Source organism: Chenopodium album, chromosome 12 (genome assembly GCF_948465745.1).
Source record: "Chenopodium album chromosome 12, dcCheAlbu1.1, whole genome shotgun sequence".
Classification (NCBI taxonomy): Eukaryota; Viridiplantae; Streptophyta; class Magnoliopsida; order Caryophyllales; family Amaranthaceae; genus Chenopodium; species Chenopodium album.
In genome coordinates, this window is record NC_137845.1 from 11,414,079 (window position 1) to 11,433,737 (window position 19,659).

General features: G+C 34.2%; 1 protein-coding gene across 3 annotated transcripts; it reads right to left on the reverse strand.

Moving 5' to 3' along the window:
• Nucleotides 1-485: 485 nt before the first annotated feature.
• LOC145570325 (transcriptional corepressor LEUNIG_HOMOLOG-like) lies at nucleotides 486-12,059 on the reverse strand. Of its 3 annotated transcripts, none has more exons than XM_081629368.1 (19): nucleotides 11,909-12,059; nucleotides 11,549-11,606; nucleotides 10,278-10,375; nucleotides 10,063-10,172; nucleotides 9,113-9,251; nucleotides 8,933-8,984; nucleotides 8,748-8,823; nucleotides 8,512-8,623; nucleotides 5,937-5,986; nucleotides 5,613-5,783; nucleotides 4,854-4,925; nucleotides 4,422-4,643; nucleotides 3,536-3,677; nucleotides 3,342-3,448; nucleotides 2,776-2,925; nucleotides 2,542-2,697; nucleotides 2,231-2,347; nucleotides 1,918-2,115; nucleotides 486-1,222 (listed from the first exon to the last, which is right to left on the reverse strand). In XM_081629368.1, exons 2-19 carry the CDS (start codon nucleotides 11,578-11,580, stop codon nucleotides 1,082-1,084), a joined length of 2,145 nt encoding a protein of 714 aa, XP_081485494.1. In that variant the 5' UTR covers nucleotides 11,581-11,606; nucleotides 11,909-12,059; the 3' UTR covers nucleotides 486-1,081. The 3 variants fall into 3 exon arrangements, with proteins under 3 accessions (XP_081485494.1, XP_081485493.1, XP_081485492.1); XM_081629367.1 differs by having other exon boundaries at nucleotides 5,613-5,825; XM_081629366.1 differs by having other exon boundaries at nucleotides 5,613-5,852.
• Between the last annotated feature and the right edge of the window lie 7,600 nt (nucleotides 12,060-19,659).

A 19,659-nucleotide genomic window follows, 5' to 3' on the forward strand; every position in this document is an offset into this window, starting at 1 on the left:
ATCTTCAGAGATTAGTCATCAAATCACACAACCTAAGTAACCCCAAGTCCTCAACCACATATAGGTTCAATTTCATTCATCAAATCATCAAATCAATGATATCATTAAGTTTCTCTAGCAAAGTTAGGCTTGCTCTACTCAATGAAATAAATTATGGCAAAAATAAGTAAAGTTATAACCCATGACAAATTAATAGGTATCAACAAAAAATGAGTCTGGTTGAGCAAAATGCATCAACCAGCAAAACTAAGCAGAAGATACCAAAGCCTTGAACAGATAAAAAGAATCACCCCTATTCATATTCGGTTGGTCGAGTGTTTGAAGTGTTTAACTTCTAAAATGGTGTCTAATCGGTTGTTTGATGTGTCAAACCTTTAGTTACAAACTATTCTAACTTTGCTTCATAGATTGGGTTAGCTACAAAGGTGCTTTTTACTTGGAAACTTTTCCGCCCCACACAGAAATACTCTACACTAAGAAACCGATATCAAAGATTAGAACATTATTCTATATACTTGGATCGTACAATATGTCAATATGACAAGCATAGAAACAGTTTAACCTGGTTTTCAGTCACATGAGCAAATACATCCTTTTGACATGACTACAGATCATAAAGCATGTGCTGCAATTAAATTAATACACCTATAGAATATGCTAGATGATCCAGGGCTCTACAACTTTAAAGCCAGGGTTGTAAAAACAACATTCTATTGACAAGGAAATCTAGGTCAGACGAACTAAAATAATAAAGGAAGATAGAAAATAGAATACATGAAAATTCAAGCTCAAGGGACCAATGCACCATAAACTACAACACAAACATCAATGGCGATACTAGTAAAATTTTCATGAAACACTTGTCTTTGTTGTGCTTCTATACCTCCATTGCCATGCTCCTACTTGAACGAACTGTTTAAATACTCTGAGATGCTGGGTGCTGCTCTCTTATGTATAGTGCATTTAGCACGGGTAACATATCTCATCCTGAAGCTCAAGCATTTATTTCTGAGACTTCGATGAACTTTTGGAACAATACTAGTTAGGATTGAAGGGTATTGAACTTAATCACAATCACCCTTTATTTCCATATCTTAACAGCACAGTCATGTCCTGCTGAAGCAACCATTCCGGTGACAGATGCTGTTAAAGCTGATACAATATTATCATGTGCTGGTACCGTCATGCTCCTATTGTCAGCCATGTTCCACAACTCCAAGGACTGACAAAATTGAAAAACTCAAGTTAATAAGTTATTGTAAGCAATTCTGAGGGCTTTATTTTTAGCAAGACAAATATCATCAAACTTGAGCCACATATTGTTATGATTTCTTAACATAAATGAGAATAGTCCCAGGAAAATAAACAGCAGCAAGCAAAAAAATCTCCGTATATCAGCTCTTAAAGTCCTTTTCGATGGAGCGGATCAGTAGCAGTAGTCAAATATTGGTAAAACTGATAATAAACACCTAAGGCTATTAAATCACATAAACTGGTAAGAAAATGCCTGTCAAGGTTAGATTCACCAAAATAATACTGGAGACAATATATGCTGTCATACTAGCATTTAAATCATGGTGTGCTTGCCTGCTTGGATAGTGACAATTAAAACTAATCAAGTGTGAACTCAATGATAAAGCGCCCAACACCAAACCATTCGAACTTGGGTAGGCATCTGTTTCTTTTAGAGTGGGGATGGTATATGATGGTTTGTAAAATTCTCTCTAGGCCTTGAAATTTTTAGCCTTTGGGCTGGGATTTTCTATGGGATTAGTTTTTCATAAACCTAATAATCTATTAACCTACTGGCTTGGGGGCAGTTCCTTTCAGCTCGTTTAGACATAAGATTCCCCTCACCCCAAATAATGGCACATCAGAAAAAGCAACTTAAATCTTTCATTCAAGGATAGGAGTTACCCGTGTGCCTCCAACCACCAAGAGCGTTGGGAAACTGGGATGAAAAACACATGAATGGAACTGATTTCCATTCGAGCACAGCTCATGAATGCAGTCTCCTGAGGTCAATGACCACACTTTTACACTATCTTGACTGACAGATGCCAGAAGTTCTCCACTTGCATCCCAGCATATGTAGTTTACAACATCAGAGTGTGCCTACTCACATTAAAACATGCAGCAAGTTAAGTTGTTAACTGCAAAATTTTGTGCATATATTATAAGGCATATTCTTCACTGGTAACACTATCCAATGCTAGCTCTTCAAACTAACCTGGAAAGAGTGTGTTGGCCTGTCTGACTCAACATCAAATATAGAAACAACTTTATCTGATGCAGCTGCGAGAAGCTGTCCTACTCTTGGCTGAAATCTCACTTGTGCAGTACCGCCCTATTATTCCAAAAGAATAGTGTCATTGATGCCAACTAATAATCAGTATGTGAGGAAATGCTTAGTAAATGTGTTTTTAACATTATTTTTAGGCCTAGTTACAGATTTAAAACTCAAGTACTTTCTAAGGTGAAGAGAAGTAGAGAGCATGGGCTCAGTATTACAAAAAAGCAATGTAGGGATAGTCAACAAACCTTTGACATGCGGATACAGGAAAATGGACTCATGCTCCAGTAGTGAATATCACTGTTACTGTCGCAAAAACAAAAAAGATCATTCTTTTTAGGGTGGAAATCAAGAGACATAACATGATTGCCTCGTCCAGGATAGACATTCATACAATGGCTGGGCTGCAAGGATAGAATTGAAATGATTAGTCAGATATCAAAGAGCAAACAATAAGTATTTGATGTAACTTGCAAACTGACATTGGATGCATCCCATAATCGCACAGATCCATCAAATGAAGCCGTTGCTAGATGGGTTGAATTTGGCCTGAAACGAACATCCGTTATTACAAGTGTATGATCCTCAGGAGTACTCTCTGTTTGCAGAGTATCCATGTTCCAGAGAACAGCCTAATTACAGGGGGAAATCACATTAGAAATTCAGCCATTTGCAATCTTACAAAGGGCAATAACCAAATAGTGCAACATTGAAAATCAAGCCAGGTAACCCATCCAATCCATACAGCAACTTATCTTATCTTATTGCTAGGATTTGACAGTTAACCAATATTCCTTCTCAATTGTATGCACATCACTAGGTTCAGAAGGAAAGTCATACAATTTTGACATGAAAGTAACTTAGACAACTGCAAATACTAATCCAGGAGGATGTCAGCACCGTTTAGACAAGGTAATAGAGAAATGCAAGTCTTAGGGTTAGTGATTCTGTATAATATGTTCAGCCAAAGAAAGAAAAAGTAGAACACACTTAAGCAGAGATACTGATTACTTAATGGCAGGTGATGAATAAAACACATAATACATACCTTTTTGTCATGCCCCGCACTGGCTAAATACTTCCCATCTGAAGAAAAATGGCAGCTTGTGACCTTACTTCTTGTACGTATACAACCTACTTCAGAAAATGAAAATCCTGAAAAAGCAGCAGCTTCTATGAGAATTAGAAGGAAATAAAAAATTGCCAGAAGCATGCACAATACAGTAACAAAAAGACAGTTACCCTTGGAGGGCTCTGGTTTTAGTTCAGCTGGACTTTGTTTAATGGATCCATAGAGATCCTTTCCATCTCCTCCGTCATGTGACAAGAACGACTCCACGTTATCATCTAGAGAGCCAACATCTCCAAACTGCTCTATGTCATCCTACAAAAGAAATGGTATCTTGATCAAATTATCTAATTGACAAATAGCATTTTGGTGGTGATCATATGGTGACGTATCAAATAACACAAATTGATCTTTCAAATTGGTGATCAGTGATATTTCCCAACTCATTGAGGAATGAGGATGGGTAGCTATCAGTTCATCTTACTAATAAAGAGCTAACACAAGGACAATAAGATAGATGAATTGATGTAAAATTAAAATTATATTAATCATGAATTATGACCCTTCTGCAACATCATAATAAAGTGCGCTTCTGGAATGCATAACCATACCTGCAATTTTATCATTAACCTTCTGTACGTGTAGAATAAGGTTTTGATGATGGGCCGGTGTGTATCATTGTATATTATGTGGTTTTGTTTGCGTTGGCATGGATAATTAACAATATCATGGCAAGTGGTGATGAGGAAGACTAAGTAATGTAAGTGGGCAAAGGATAGGTGTTAGTTACGTTCACTTTTGTTGCCATCTTATATGACCCTTATAACCTGAAAGTCACCATAAGTATTTTCTTTTTAAATCACAGCTATTAGGTTTGACTGATAGTCAAAGGTTAACTACTACATCCAACTATCCAAGAGATTGAGGATTCAAGCATAGGTAGACTCTTTCAAGTAATAGATACATTGATTCTTCAAAAAAAGATGCACACATACCATTTTAGGATCAATACCGCCATCAACGCAAATTCTAAATATCATATGAAACAAAATGTCATACCAGCTGATTTGAAGATGAAGCCAGTGCTCCAGTTCCTTCAGCACCATACATCAATAAGCTTTTAGGCATGCTGTTAACCTGCTGCAGACTGTTTGCTGGTCCAATCCCATCACCAGGTGTATGAGTTGATGGAGGAGAGTTAGGTGAGGGGCCTACAGTGTTGCCAGTTCCTGTACTGTTCGCTGGTCCAGAAGAAGAATGTTGTTTTCTTTTTCTATTATTCTGTTGGATACAGAAAACAATTGAAAATTAAAATCTTACAGGGTGGTTAGATAAATCTGTATAAGTTGAAACGAATGACATGCCATAGTTTCAATACGCGCCATGCAGAGGGAAAAGAAAAAAAAAATCAAGTGCTTTACAGTGAACAATAAGGTGGGTGGGGGTCATGAAGGGTGTAAAGGTTTAGTAATTTTCTCTCTAATGGACAACCTGTTGTATTTGCTGCTGCTGTAATTGATCTTGCTGCTGAGAGGAAGATTGTTGCATCTGACCCATCTTCATCTATGAATACACATGCATGAAGAATAAATCAATCAATCAAATCTCTTCATAAGCACATAAAAACAACCAAAATTCTGCTGAAACATACATCCATTCTAGCTAATATTTTACAGGGAACAGGATTGTGGATAAAGGCATAAATTTAATAATAAAATTATTAATTATACTACAATCCTTTTTTACTTTCATTAATTCTCTTTCGAAAGAACCTACAATATTATTTATGAATTGCAAGATCTCCATGCAAAGAGAGGAGCTTATAGGAAGACTTGGAGAGAAGTTTAAAAAAAATTAAATAAAATAAAATAAAAAAATGAGTTCATTTGACAAGTGGAGACAAACATAATGACAGAATGAATAGCCCCAGCTCCTGCTTGGGGAGTAAGTTATATAGAGTTATCAATGTCGTACAAAGCAGCAAATGCCCAAACAACAGATTTTGTTGACAAAATATTGATCTCTGCATCCAAACCACCTAAACTCAAGCTTTTGCATGGATTTCTTGCTACGGGCAACCAAATTCAGCATAAATTAATATTGTTTGTAAGCGGTAAGCCAGAGTCATATGATTATTGGGCTTCTAAAGCCTCTAGGTGTTGAAGTATATGCTATATAACTAAAATGATCATAAATGTCAGCCTTAATGCTGCAGCTCAAGCAACTGAAAGGAGGTAAAAAATAAAAAACCTGTGGTGAACTCGATTGCATTGGTGAGCAGACATCATTTCTAGCAGATTGAGCTTCTTTTGTATTCATGCTACCCTTCGGCAAACCATTAAATCTTCGAGGATCATTATCTCCATAGCTTGGTGAACTTCCAAGGCTGTTTTGTGCCTGAGCCTGTGACAGGACTTGTTGCTGCTGAGCCGCCAAAAGAATTTGATTTTGAATTAGAGGCTTCTGTGGCATCCTCAAGGTGTCAATTCCCTGTTAATAAACTCAAGACATCTATACTAAGAAGGTTTGAAACAAATGATAGTACACATCTATGGACCTTAAGAGGGGACTTACAGTTAAGGGCCAACCCTTCAAAGGAAGACTGTTGATGCCAGGATTCAAACCTGAACACAGAACTTCATTAATAGCATGAACTGTGAAGCCAATTCTTTGTAACATTGAAAGTAGAAAAAATTATGTAGGAAATTCAAATTCAGAGGGCTTATAAACACAGAACCTAACAAACAGGCCATACTATATTAAGTATCAGTGTCACCCACTAAATAGAAAACCAATGAATTAAAATGCTTTGTGAAATTCTGATAAGAATGACTATTAAGAAAAATTTAGCCCATCACCAAGTCAATCTCAAACAGTAAAAAAAACAATAGAAAAAGCAGTCTTGAGTCTTGACCATGCCAAGAACCTGTGTGCAAGTTTGGTCACATGAGCATGATCCACAAGACCACAAGTCAAGACAGACTGCCAAAAAGGAAATGTGTACAGTGTACATGTTCTAACAAAGTATATTAAGCTAAGTTATGCTTAGAGTAGAAAGGATCTACTAAGGGCATTAACACTTTCACCAGGGCCTCATTAACAGTTTGACACGCCTTGAAGAGTGAAAGGGACAAAATAGTTCTTTGATCGCTTGACCTCTTATAGAAGATCTGTCTTGTCAAGATCAGAGAAAGAAGTGCCAAAATACAGCCTAAATTTTAATTTAAGCCGTCAAAATCCCTTACTCCATTATTTCACCTTCCTCAGCAACATATATAACCTTTGACATAATGTGCTGAGAAAATGAAGACAGACCGGGCAGATGCAAGGAGGAAGGAGGGGGGGGGGGGCAGTTGACATTGAAATCATTAAAACCAGAAGAAAAACCGGCAGAATAGTATAGTATGCATTCTTTAAAATATTAGGAGCCAAGCTGCACCATACAACCCTTCTATTTGTCGGCACTGCTTTACTGTACAAGAGAACAGTCTACCATTCTCCTTGTCATAAATCATCATTCCATAATAAGGCAAAGATAACCTCAGCAACTCCAAGAAGATGTAGAAATCTAAGATACTTTTGGGATGGAGGGAGTACTCCTATGAAATTGTATTTCTAAGATATCCCCTCTATTAAACTCCATTAACCTTAAATATATAAAAAGATTTACTTTCTACGATTGTAGTCCTGCCACCATCCAGATATAGGTAAATGAGGGTGGAAATCACCACTTATAATGAACGATCAGTGTTTGCCACTAAATCATCAATACCTCGACCAGCAACATAGGTCTTCATGCAAGGCAAATGAAAATAAAAAAAAATGGAGTATCAACTGTATCATATAAACATCAGGAACCCATGGATGGATTCAAATATTGTAATATCCGAGAATAATAAGAATAGAGGTAGACGTAACTAGGGTACACAGGTCAGAAATCATAGTTACTGTCAAGCTTAGTTTGATGGTTAGCTAGATGACAAGAGGATCATAAGTATCTCAGTAGCAGCATGTCACAGCATAAACTATTGAAAAGAGCCATTACAAATTAATGCCTTCAACAATATATTAAGGGTTAATAGGCACTGGTTGTACTGACAAAACAAAACACAAGAAAATGTACGCAAGAGAAGCAGAAATCATCAGACAGAGAAAGGGTAGCTACGGGAAGGCATGGCTCCAATACGAGTACGACTAGCACATAGATAGCTACCCAGCTTTCAAATACACTGCTATCAACATGATAAGAGTTAAGAGGAATCACGTAGCCAAAAAGACACTTTTATAGTAAAAAAGGCCTCAACACTGGTAAACTGCTTTAAGTTGTCACTTTTTTGCAGCAAAGGACAAGTAGCTAAAGTCTTTGAGTGATTAAAACTACAATCAACCCCAAAAAAAAAAAATGAAATCTTTGAGGTGTAGTTGATGGAAAGTGAAAGAATAAAGTCTAGTAGAGTAGTGCATAACTCAATTGTAGACCTTAGATGGCTTGTTTAATTTAAGATAAAAAATAAGAAGAATGAATATTACTTTAGGACCTTCAACAGTGACAGCTAGTTAGCTTTGGATGTTTGGAATGACTTTCTAATATTTTAATTTTGGAGTCCCAGCTTATCCTAAAGTTTGTAAAAAAAAAAAAAAAAAAAAAAAAACCCCATTTAAGATGTTACATACATCAATATTACTCTTCAAAATTCTAATAAACTTTAAATCTTGCGCTACAGCCTGCAAATTTATTCCTTATATTAAAGAAAGGTGTTTTTGGAAAGACTTGTCTCAGAAATTGATATGACTTCACTTGAGCAATCCAAAAATTTAGTGTGAATGTTAATTGTCATAATGAGAAAGGGAGAGTATGACCATTCTCACCAATACATTGCCTTGGTACCAAATGGCTGCTAAGAAGTTATTTTGAAGACATATTCATCCTCATGGCTACCTAGAATAAGATGAAAGCATCACATGCAAAAACTATCGGCTGTCTCAAGTACTTTACTCGCACCGCATAGCGTCAGCTGATCTAGTATATTCATACTCTCTCGTACAGTAATATATCTTTTCACTTATGGATCGTTCATTCCTATCTATTATCACGCTTAATGCAGAGAAAAGATAGGAAAATATTGCAAAACATCATGTTAAATCTGACCTGCACTCCCAAGTCCAGATTTCGATTGCAAAATTGCCTGACCATAAATGGAGGAAGGATCCATGGGTAATGATTTCTGTGCTCCACCTATGCTCACCTCACTCTTGATATCCTGTACAATCCATATGTTACACATAAACAATTGGCTACAAGGCAAAGGCAAACTTCCTGACAGCAGAAATAAAAGGAAGGAACGTTGATCATAAAAAGGAATACAGCTAACTAGAACTACTCACGGATGTCATATGAGGCCGTGCCTGGATTTGCTGCAAGGCTGCAGACATGCCCCCTGAATTACCTTGGATCAACTGGCTGAATCAACAAAATTGACAAAATATATGATAATGTTTCAACACTAGGAAAAAGTAGGAGAATAACACCTTAAGTTAAATCCTTGATAATTTAGCCAAAAAAAAATTACCCTTGCGGATTGTTTGCTGATTTGAGGAGGGCCATCCTGTTATCCATGATACCTGGATACACATCTAACTACATTAGAAAGAGATTAATCACACATCATTTATCTCTTTTTTTTTACACAACATCTATCATCCACTGTTCAATAAATTATTTTCACCAACTATACAATAGATCTACACACCGTTTACAGGACCACCAAGGGGAGGATGGTTAGGACCGCCTCTCTGCATCTGAGCATTCCGCTGCTGCATGAGTTGCATCTGGTGCATTTGCAGCTGCTGCTGCTGCTGTTGTTGCTCTCTAGTCTTCATTTGTTGTGTCTGATTTCCAATAAGAAGCGCAAACTCTCTAATAAGCCCTTATTTTTTAGCCATTATTTGCATACTTGACATACCAGAAATCAATTTGTCTCACTTAAAATAACATTGCACCACTATCTGTCATTTGGAAATTCCGATGCAATATCTAAGCTCCTAAGTCTGAAATCATCAGTCACACCGTCCCATTGTGAAGAATATATCATGATTTGCTAAATGAGCCATGCAATGCCTTAATTCCCTTGTAATCATATTCGTTTCTTTAGTTACTCTTTAACTCCATGCTTTAGTCCCATTTTGGCAAACTTTTAATCCCACCTTAAACTTTCCTGCCACATACAAATCTCACATGCTACTCTCTCTCCTACTTTTTCATACTTAAACCTCACATGCACCTGAACTCTTCCTACCCCGCACCATCCCTCATGCAACACTCTCTCTTAAACTCTTATCATACACAAATTCCACATGCAACACACCTTATAGTACTTCTTACACAAAACTCTCATCTATGTAAGACTCTATCTCCTACTTTTTCTTACACAAACTTCACATGCAACACTCTCATATCCACCTTGGCCATGCAACAAACAATAATTCTGATAAACATAAAGGAGATGAGGTAAATATCCAAATATAAAGCACAATCCAATTCTATTCAAATAAATTTACTTCAAACAAAATTTTTTTAAAAAAAGTAACAATTCTTTACATGACTTTTATGTCAAACAAATGAACAACTCGCAAAGGAATCAAGGAGGCAGGCAAAAGCAAGAACACAATTGATACAAGCCAGGTTAAAGGTAGAAGGTACCTCAATATAAGCTGCAGCAGCTTCAGAATGCTTTTCATTTGTTCTAGCAATAAAGATGTCCCAGAAGACGGACCACCATTCAAAAAGAAACCCACCAGGAGCATCAATAGCTGCAATGAGACAATGAAAATTAAAAATGATTGTGACAGTGATGCCCTTTTGATCACTGGCTGATGATTTAATCGACAAAGCTGATGTAAGGATATAAAAATTACCAACTGGATCAGTAGCCACCTTCCCTTCTGCCATAAATGCTTTGGCAGAATTATGCAATTTTCTTTTCAACAAATAATCATGGATATAAACATCCAGCCTACAAAAAAAAATCATTTTAGAGATTCACACACTGCAGCCTACAGTCGCTTAGAACCTGATTACTCGCAAGCATAATATTTTACATCCAAAGCTTGTTTGCTCTGGTAGTCAAACATTCATACCATAAATTTGTATACGATAATAGCGAATGGAGCCAGAATCCAAATATCTCACAGTCCCTCCAGCACAAAATAAATGTGAACTTCTCATCAAGTTAACTCCCATAAATTTTTAACTTTTTCAGGTGATTAGCCAAATATAGTTCACTCTTTATCAACCAAAAGACGGTGCTTTTCTCTAAAAGCTAACTCTGCCCGCAAAAATAATAAATTTACGCTATTTGCCTATTCCAGAACACTTACTCACCTCTACCAGCTACCCCACAAAACTACTTCATCAAACACCTTTTTCTTTTTGTTGATTTTTAAGCAAGTCCCAACCCTAAAAGCTACTTGAAAAGTTAAGACTGAGCATGACCTTTATCGTGACTGCAGGACAACAATATATTAACAATCCATCCATGCAAATTAGACCAATTAATCAAAATAATATTATGAGGGAGAGTAGGAGATTGCACATTTACTTTAAGATACGAAACACTCTCCATCCTAGAATCACTGTAATTGTAGCCATTTCAGGTCTTTTTTCCAATCCACTTTCCTTAAATAGTACTTTCTCGGTTTAATACTTCGTACATTAATAAAACTTAATTAACTTTAAGGGTCAACTCTTGTATACTTATATCATGTAAATGATCATTATCCAACATGACTCGATACATATCTTAGCTTCAATAAATCTAGCAATTAACGAGCATTGTCCCATTAAAATCAAATATCCCCTATGATTTTGAAACCGAAGCAGTAAACTCGGCGATTTTCTCACACTAATGTCAATTAGATTCTAAGTAATCTAAATGAATTATATTTCCACTTATTTAATACAAGTATCTAATATTGCAACCAATAATTATTATCAAAAAAAACTTACAAATCCTCAAAATTCAACCAAAATTTAATCTTAGCATATATTTTTACGCGGTATAGCACGGAAACATCCATCTACGACTAAATTCAACAGCGATTGAGGTCAAAGATAACAATGTTTAAGTACAACAGTCTTTATTTCCAGTCAACATATACGAAACAAAGCAATAAATCTCAACACTTACATCTTATCAGCTTCCCAATTACTCTGCGCCATTATTACTCGCTCGATCTCTCTCTCGTCTGAAAAAATCAACAATTCCGATAATCAGAATTACCTTTTATAATCCACTTAACATTTCATTTACACAAAAAATTACTCAAAAAATCACAACAAAAAACGCAAAATTAACACAAATTTCAACTCAAGCAGAAATCAATCACTGCATTTTCAATTAAACATCATTAATTACAAGATCTACACACAAATTAACGAAATTCATGCTAAAAACACAACTTATTTGTTAAAAATTAAAAAAAAAATACGACAAAATTAAAATTAACAAACAGAAATTAAACACAGAAGAAGAAAGGAGATCTCTGACCTGAAATTAATAAAATTAGAGTAGAAGAAGATGATCAAGGTAGAGAGAGAAAGAGGAGAGAGAAAATTTCTGGAGGAGTGAAATTAGGCTCTCGAGTGGAGAAGAAATTGGGCTGAGAGAGTTGAAAAAAAATGAAAAATGAAAAATGAAAAATGAAAAATGAAAATAAAAAATAAAGAAAAAAAAGGTGGAGTTAAAAAGTGGAAAAATATAAGGGAAGATACGTAGAGAGGTGGATACAGCACACACAGCTGTTTGAGTAGAGTTGTGACGTTTGAGTTTGAGTGTAGGTGTGAAGAGGTTGGGTTCGGGTGAAGTGTTTGATCGATATTTACTAGGCTCGGAATATGTTGCGTTTTACCTCTTTTTTAGTGCGTGATAATAATACTAGTACCAATGTTTGATCGTTTCTGTGTGGCGATTCCGTAATACAAGAGGACAAATAAAAAAGATTTATGATTTGGTGAAGTTGGTGAGGAATTCACGAGTTTGCAAGGTCGAATTCTTTCAGCTGCAATTTGTGGTTCTAATTTCTAAATATGTAGCTGTACAATATTAAAAAAAAAATAAGTAAATAAAAAATCTGAGGGTTATTAGGGTTTTTCTCACCTTAAAAAAAATTTATATGTGTTTAGTACATGGTTTTGGATTTGTTAGTTGGTGAAAATTATTCATGTTCATCAAGAAGACAATTTAGTGGTGGATTGATTATTAAATCTAGGTGTGATTTAGGAGAGCAATGCTCACGTGTTATACGATCAGTTTTAGGTAGCTTTTAGATGAGAATATTATGGGTGTGGCACATGGGCTTTTCCATGCCTGCTTTCATCCTTTATTTTGTTTTCTTTTCGCTTTAATTTTTGTTATTGGTGAGGAATTCACAAGTTTACAAGCTCGAATTCTCTCAAATATAGACTTGGGATGAGAATCCCTTTATCCCCCCCCCCCCTCCCAAGAATCTAGTCTACAAATATTGAACCAAAAAACATGAAGGTTGAGGTATGACCATGGTTCTTCTCTCCTTACCGTAAAAATAAGTAAATAAATAAAAGTCCTAACTTGCCTTTTGTACACAATTTTAGAAAAAGATGAATTAAAAAATACATAGTAAGATAAGTGGAGATTTGTTGATTGTGAAGATTATCCATGTTTCCGAAGAACGCAATCTAACGGTGGATTGGCTTTGCAAATTGATGTGACGTACTTATGAGAGCAACTCTCACGTTATATACCATATTCCTTCAGCTTTAGGTAGGTTTTGAAACGAGAATATTGTGGGTGTAGGAATGTGGGTGCATGGCCTTATCATTCCTGATTTCATCCTTTATTTTGTTCTCTTTTAGTTTTAATTTAAATTTTTGCTATTGTTAAGGAATTCACAAGTTTACAAGGTTAAATTCTGTCAGCTGCAATACTTGAGGCCAGGATGAGGATCTCTTATCCTTCACCCTCACTCCCAACTTCTCAAAAGTCTAACTAGCATATACTAGACAAAAAAAAATCGTGAGGGTTTAAGTGTGGTTAGGATCCTTATCTCCCCACCGTACAAAGATAAATAATAATAATAATAATAATAATAATAATAATAATAATAATAATAATAATAATTCGTCTTCATTTGTGATTTATAAACAATTTTAGAAAAATGAATTAAAAATACGGAGTAAGATAGTGGGGATTTGTTGACTGGTGGAGATTATATTTGTTTATTAAGGCAATATAATGGTGGATTATCCGCACGCAAATTTAGGCGTGACTCAAGAGAGAAACCCTCACGTTTTGTACAATGTTTCTTCAGCTTTAAGTAACGTTTTAATACAAGGATCGCGTGGTCTTTTCATGACTAATTTCATCCATTATTCTATAATTTTTTCATTTTAGTTTTGGTTATACAAGTTTACAAGGTTGAGTTCTCTCGATTGCGGTACTTGGGGGTGAGGAGAATCCCTTCCTTTTCCCTCACCCTCAAAGTCCAAGTTTCTAGCCCTCAATATTGGACTAAAAAAAGCGAGGGCGACTGAGATTTGGCCAGGCACATAAAATTTGTACATATGCCACGTTAGATTTGATGTTGGTCATCAAAAGTCAAATTATTGACTCGATATTACTTGACTTTGGATAAATATAGTAAATTAGCCATTTTTAGTTGAGTCCATTTATTTTAATAGTTAAAACCTATAAAATGTGTTAAAACACTTAAACTATAATAGATGGATCATGATTACCAAGTCAAAACCCCAGTACACATTAAACCTTAACCCTAGGAGCCACTTATTGTATAAACAAATAGAGCTCTCTACTCCATTTGATAAGGAGAAGGAAACAAGGAGGCTACATCATAAAACAAAGAAAGTTTCTCAAAACCTTACACCTTTTTACAGAAAACCTCTTAAGGCCTAGAAGAAGAAAAACAAGCATTCGATGTGACATTCTAATCTAGAAGATCAATCGTAGACGAGATCAAGTCTCGACGACCCTTAACATGAAAAAAGAAGAACAATCCTTATACGAGATCTAGCTCAGCGGGCCTCAGCAAAGGAGAAAAGAATAACTTCAAAACATCATAAGTTCATGCCTCTACATCAAATATCTTCTCAAGATTAAGCGTTGATGTAACACCCCCAAATCTCCCTCTACGTAAATACTATATTTATACGTATACAAATACCGTAGAGATAGACTTGGGCGTATTACCGCCACGTGAAAACGTAAGGCTTAATTAATTACTCAAATTGCAGCGGAAAAATAACTAACTTTTATTAATAATAGGAGTAACCATAATAACTGTTTCAAAATAAACTAATAAAAACTTGTCCATAAATAAAATTAATTCCTAACTATGTGATCCCAATCCCGACTCTAGTATGCGCACGAACAACTTCACACCTGAAATCAAGACTGCTTACTAAAATGGTAAACAGGGCGAACCAAAACAAAAAGGAAAACAGATTAGCAAAAACGATAAGTACGTGTAAGTGCAAGGCATGTAAATACTTTTATTAGACAAACATACTTTTGAAATAACCCATTAAATTTAATTGTCACAAGTCAATTTCCAAAATTAAACTTTCCAAAAATAATTAAACCTTCCAAGGGTAGTAATATTCATCAATAAAAGCTTTCCAAACCAATAGATTTTCAATTTATAAACTTCTCAATTTTTGATATATTCCTAAACCAATTTTCCTCACCTAAGTGTGCACACCCCCCAAGCAAGTTATACTATACTCGAGGAAAGACCAGATCATACAAAGCTCATGGTCTTACTTAACCAGTCCCGGGTAGAGGGACAATTAAATTACCAAATACTCAGGCCCATAATGAGCTGCAAATTAATTGAATCAAGTAATTTATAAATCAACAACTTTTATTAAATCGATCAACACTTTTAAAGATTAAACCGTTAAATCGTGAAATTATATATTTCAACTTATTATGAAAATCGTTAACTTAAAAATTCATACGTTTACTCAAACAATCATCCAAACAAACATTTACCAAAACACGCATTGTATCAAGGGCCTAGCCACCTATACGTACCTTGATCACGAGAACAATTAAGGTACGATCACTAAACTTGACCACGATCGAGGGACTCCTCCTACACAATTGAAATAACCTTAATTAATATAAGGTTAACAAAATTAACACAAAACTATAAATAATACTCCACTAGTGCATGAACTACCAAACTATTAACTTATAAACCAATCCTTTAAAATGATGATTCTTAGTACGTATAATTTGTACATTAAAACTATAACATTAATAAAAGTATAATAGTATTATCTTTAGGGTAGTAGTAAAAAAAATAAATAATAGTAGTATTATGGATACATAAAAAAAATCAAGTTACAATAAGTAGAAGGGTGCGTAGCACCTTAGCTTGCGGCAACGATATTAATATGGGTCAGCACAAGTTGTTGACGAGAGAAGGGTAGTGTATGGTTGGGAGAAATGGTGGTTTGGTTGAGCACAAGAAAGGAATAGAGGAGGGCTTGAGATTGAGAGTAGAGAAAAGAGTTTTCTGATTTTTGGTGTGAGGAATTTGTGAAGTGTTGAGGGTCTATTTATAGTGTTTAAGGGGTAGTAAGATAGAGTTAAAGGAGGGTTGAGATTAGCATGGGAACATGATAAATGTAAGTTTGTTAAATGAATATGAGTGAAATTTAGTCTAGGTTAATTCATGTGGGAAAATACAATGGAAATGATTAGGGATGGAAGTAGGATAGATGCTAATATGGTTAAGATAAATTAAGAGAAATTAAGGGATTTAAGTTAAAATAGGATAATGATAACAATGGCTTCATAACTACTCAAAACTCACGGCCCTTTCATTTCATTTTTTTTTTCTAAATAAAAAACGAAAATCATTCTTAAATAAATAAAATAATTAGATTTGATAATTAAATCAAGTTAAAATATATAGATAATATCAAAACTAAGATTTGTTGTAATTCATGAGATAATAATTAAGCTAAAGTTGTTGAGTATTATTAAGATAAAATCCGGAAAATAAAATTAAAAACGGAATATAACGGTAATTAATAAAGTATGGACCGACCAAGATCATAATTTAGAAATATTTAATTATTTCAATTAATTAAAGAAATTACTAATTAAGAAAATATTTCCAAAAATTAGGGGTATTACAGTTGATGACCCTTAATCAAGAAATCAAGTCAATTCGTGATGCAAATTAAAATCTTGCATCAACTATATTCGATTGAGATCAAGCCTTGACGACCCTCAATCAAGAATTCAAGTCAGTCTATGCATGAATCAATCAAAGTCAAATTGGAGGTCAAATTAGGGGATCAATTAGAGATTGTACCCACAAATTTTCAAATTAATAAAGTTAACATTTTGTTTCATTTAATATTTAAAATGTGTGTTTACAATATTATTTGCAACTTTTAGGCATTTTTTGTGAGATATAAAAAATACAAAAGTTGCAAATAACATGTAATGGAGGTAGTATTGAAAATGATATACTCCGTAAAAGGCGAACATAAGTAGAGTAGTAGTGTAGGACCCTATTTTCACTATGAACAATGAACAATACTATTTTTAAACTAAAAAAAAAAGTATATTAAACTAGTACTTCGTTTAATTTATTTATTTTTACTTATATATATTTTGTAAACACGAGGTTGAGGTGATGGAGTAGTGGCATCACTCCCATATCGTATCCCCGAGGTCTAGGGATCAAGCCTCATGGGACTCATTTGAGGGATTATCTCTCCCCTCAAATAAGCCCCCTTCTTCTTACCAAAATAAATCAATTGCTGACATCATATTTTTATTTTAATTTTTACTTATTTTTTGAAACCTTCTTATTTTTTTACCTTAAATTATTAAATAATTATATATACGGAGTATATTTTTTTAGAAGACAATTATTATACTCCCTCCGTTTAATATTCACATAAACTAAGAAAATAAGAAAACAAGAATATTTGAAATCTAACATTAAAGTAAAAAACAATTCATAAATAGTTTTGCTTATTTAAATTGTTTTTAATTTTTTTAGGAAACCGTCAAATATAATTGCATAATTTAAGGGAATAATTTCTTTACTTAGAGTCATGTCACCAATTCACAATCAAACCAATCAGTATTTAATATGTATAAAATAGGAAATAAAAACTAAGTTAAAAGTGGAATACATTCAATATGGGTAGATTTTTTTAAAATGCCAAAAATAGTATATGGGACTAACAAATTGAAACGGAAGGAGTATTATGTTATCTTTTATTTTATTTTTTTTACATTATTATGTATTTATAAAAAAAACTATCTGGTTTCCAAATATAATTACTCCCGTTTAAGAGTACTCTGTATTGTATAATTTGGTTAAAAAATTTTTATCTTCAAAATTATTTAGATCTAAATATCATTGCAATTAATGGTTATGTTTCTATATTTCTTTTTTCTCATATAAGGTACATATATAAAATATATTTATTTAAAAGAAATTTTTTATATCGTGCATCGTACGGGGCCAATTTAATTATAACTATTAATCACCGTACATGGCACGGGATCTAACCTAGTTATTTTGTAAACACAAGACTCGGGAAAAGAAAAAAAAAAAACCCAATCTGAATAATTACGGAGTATAAAATGAAGGATGAGAAAAAGAAAGACCAACCATAGCTCTTTACAGTTGAGATATGTACTTTGCATATGCCCCACGGCCATGATTGTATGCTTCTCTATGGGGGTTCAATCTTTTATTTTATTTTATTTTATTTTCTTTTTGAGGCAATATTTTTGTTAGATAAAATGATGGGAGTAAATGGGTTATGCTTCCCACTAACAAAGATCTTTTAATACCTCTCTTGCAACTAGTATTGAAGGTCTTTACATATACCCGGGTTCAAGTTGTATCAAAGGGTGCTCAATTAATGAATAATAATCATTAAAATGACTATATATAAAAAATAAAAAAAATAAAAAAAAAAACCCTTGGATGCACTATGCGAAGTATATTTGTTCTTAGCTTGTAGTTGAACAAATTAAATACAAGCACGGTAGTTGCTGGAGTATAACTTGGTTTGATTCCCTCATAATTATTTTAAGATCGTACTCTGTATTTATCAATCGAATTGGCAAAATTAAGGCAGATTTTTTTTTCTTACTAGTTTGATAAAAAGTGAAAAACCGTGTTAAATATGAGTATCTAAATTCCAAAAAGCTAGGCATCATGTATAAAACTTAGGAAAATTTACACTTTGGTGTCCCAACGTTTAAGTAAATTCCACTTTAGTGAGACATGGTTTCAATAGTCCCACTTCAGTGTCCTGTCATTAGATAATTATTCAATATTAGTGCCTAATAGTTAACGCTGTTAAATTCTTCGTTAATTTTTTTTTTTTTTTTTTTGAAAAATATCATTATTTTTTTTATTAAACTAAAGCAGTAAAGCCACATATTAGCATAAAAACATAATTATATATGTACATGAACCAATAGTAGAGGAACTTCTTTCTCCTCATGAAACTAAGATTACAGCTAATAAAACAAAAATATATCTTTAGTCATGCATAAATTAATTAAAAACAATTAAAAAGTCAGGGTATTGCACTTTCAAGTTTCAACATCATTTTTTGTAACCCAAAAATTTTCATGACTACATGCCCAAAAAGTAATATTAATAAAAATAAATAAAACTTAGAATACTACTGTTCATTGAGGAACTTGGCGTATTGCGATGATACAACTGTTGTAAGATCTTGATGTGTTCAAGTTCTCGTCTGATTCCCACTGTTGTTTAGCTTGCTCGACTTTTGTTTTTTAGTTTCTCCTCCTTGACAACCTCTTTTATTGTGTCCAAGACACTTGCAAATGCTACATCGAATAACTGTGGACCTTTTCATATTAGGAATCTCACCTTTTTCTTTGTGCCTCTGAGTTTTAGGTCTCCCAAGCTCTCCCAGTCAACTCGGGATGAGTAAGTCGTGGTTGATCATCTTCTGGCCACATGTTTAGGTCTGGAATTGGGTGTATGAAACCTTTGTAAGTCCTTAAATAGGCTTCCTTAGAGTACAAGGATGCACGAAATCAATAATCTCCTTCCTTAGATACCTGATAGCAGATGCAGCATGTTTGCAAGGGATTCCCACATTTTGCCATGCCTGACACATACAAGTCCACTTATTCAAATCCACACAAAAGTAAACATGCATATCTTTGACTTCAAATACTCCATAGCCGGAAGCAGTTGGTTTACAAAAATATCCATCACC

Excerpts from the sequence above, each read along its gene's own strand:
- LOC145570325 (XM_081629366.1), bottom strand. The coding sequence starts at position 11,580 with ATGGCGCAGAGTAATTGGGAAGCTGATAAGAT. Across the intron at positions 8,624-8,747 it reads CACGGCCTCATATGACATCC|GATATCAAGAGTGAGGTGAG; the intron begins GTGAGTAGTTCT and ends TGGATTGTACAG. Across the intron at positions 2,348-2,541 it reads CCTGTATCCGCATGTCAAAG|GGCGGTACTGCACAAGTGAG; the intron begins GTTTGTTGACTA and ends TTGGAATAATAG.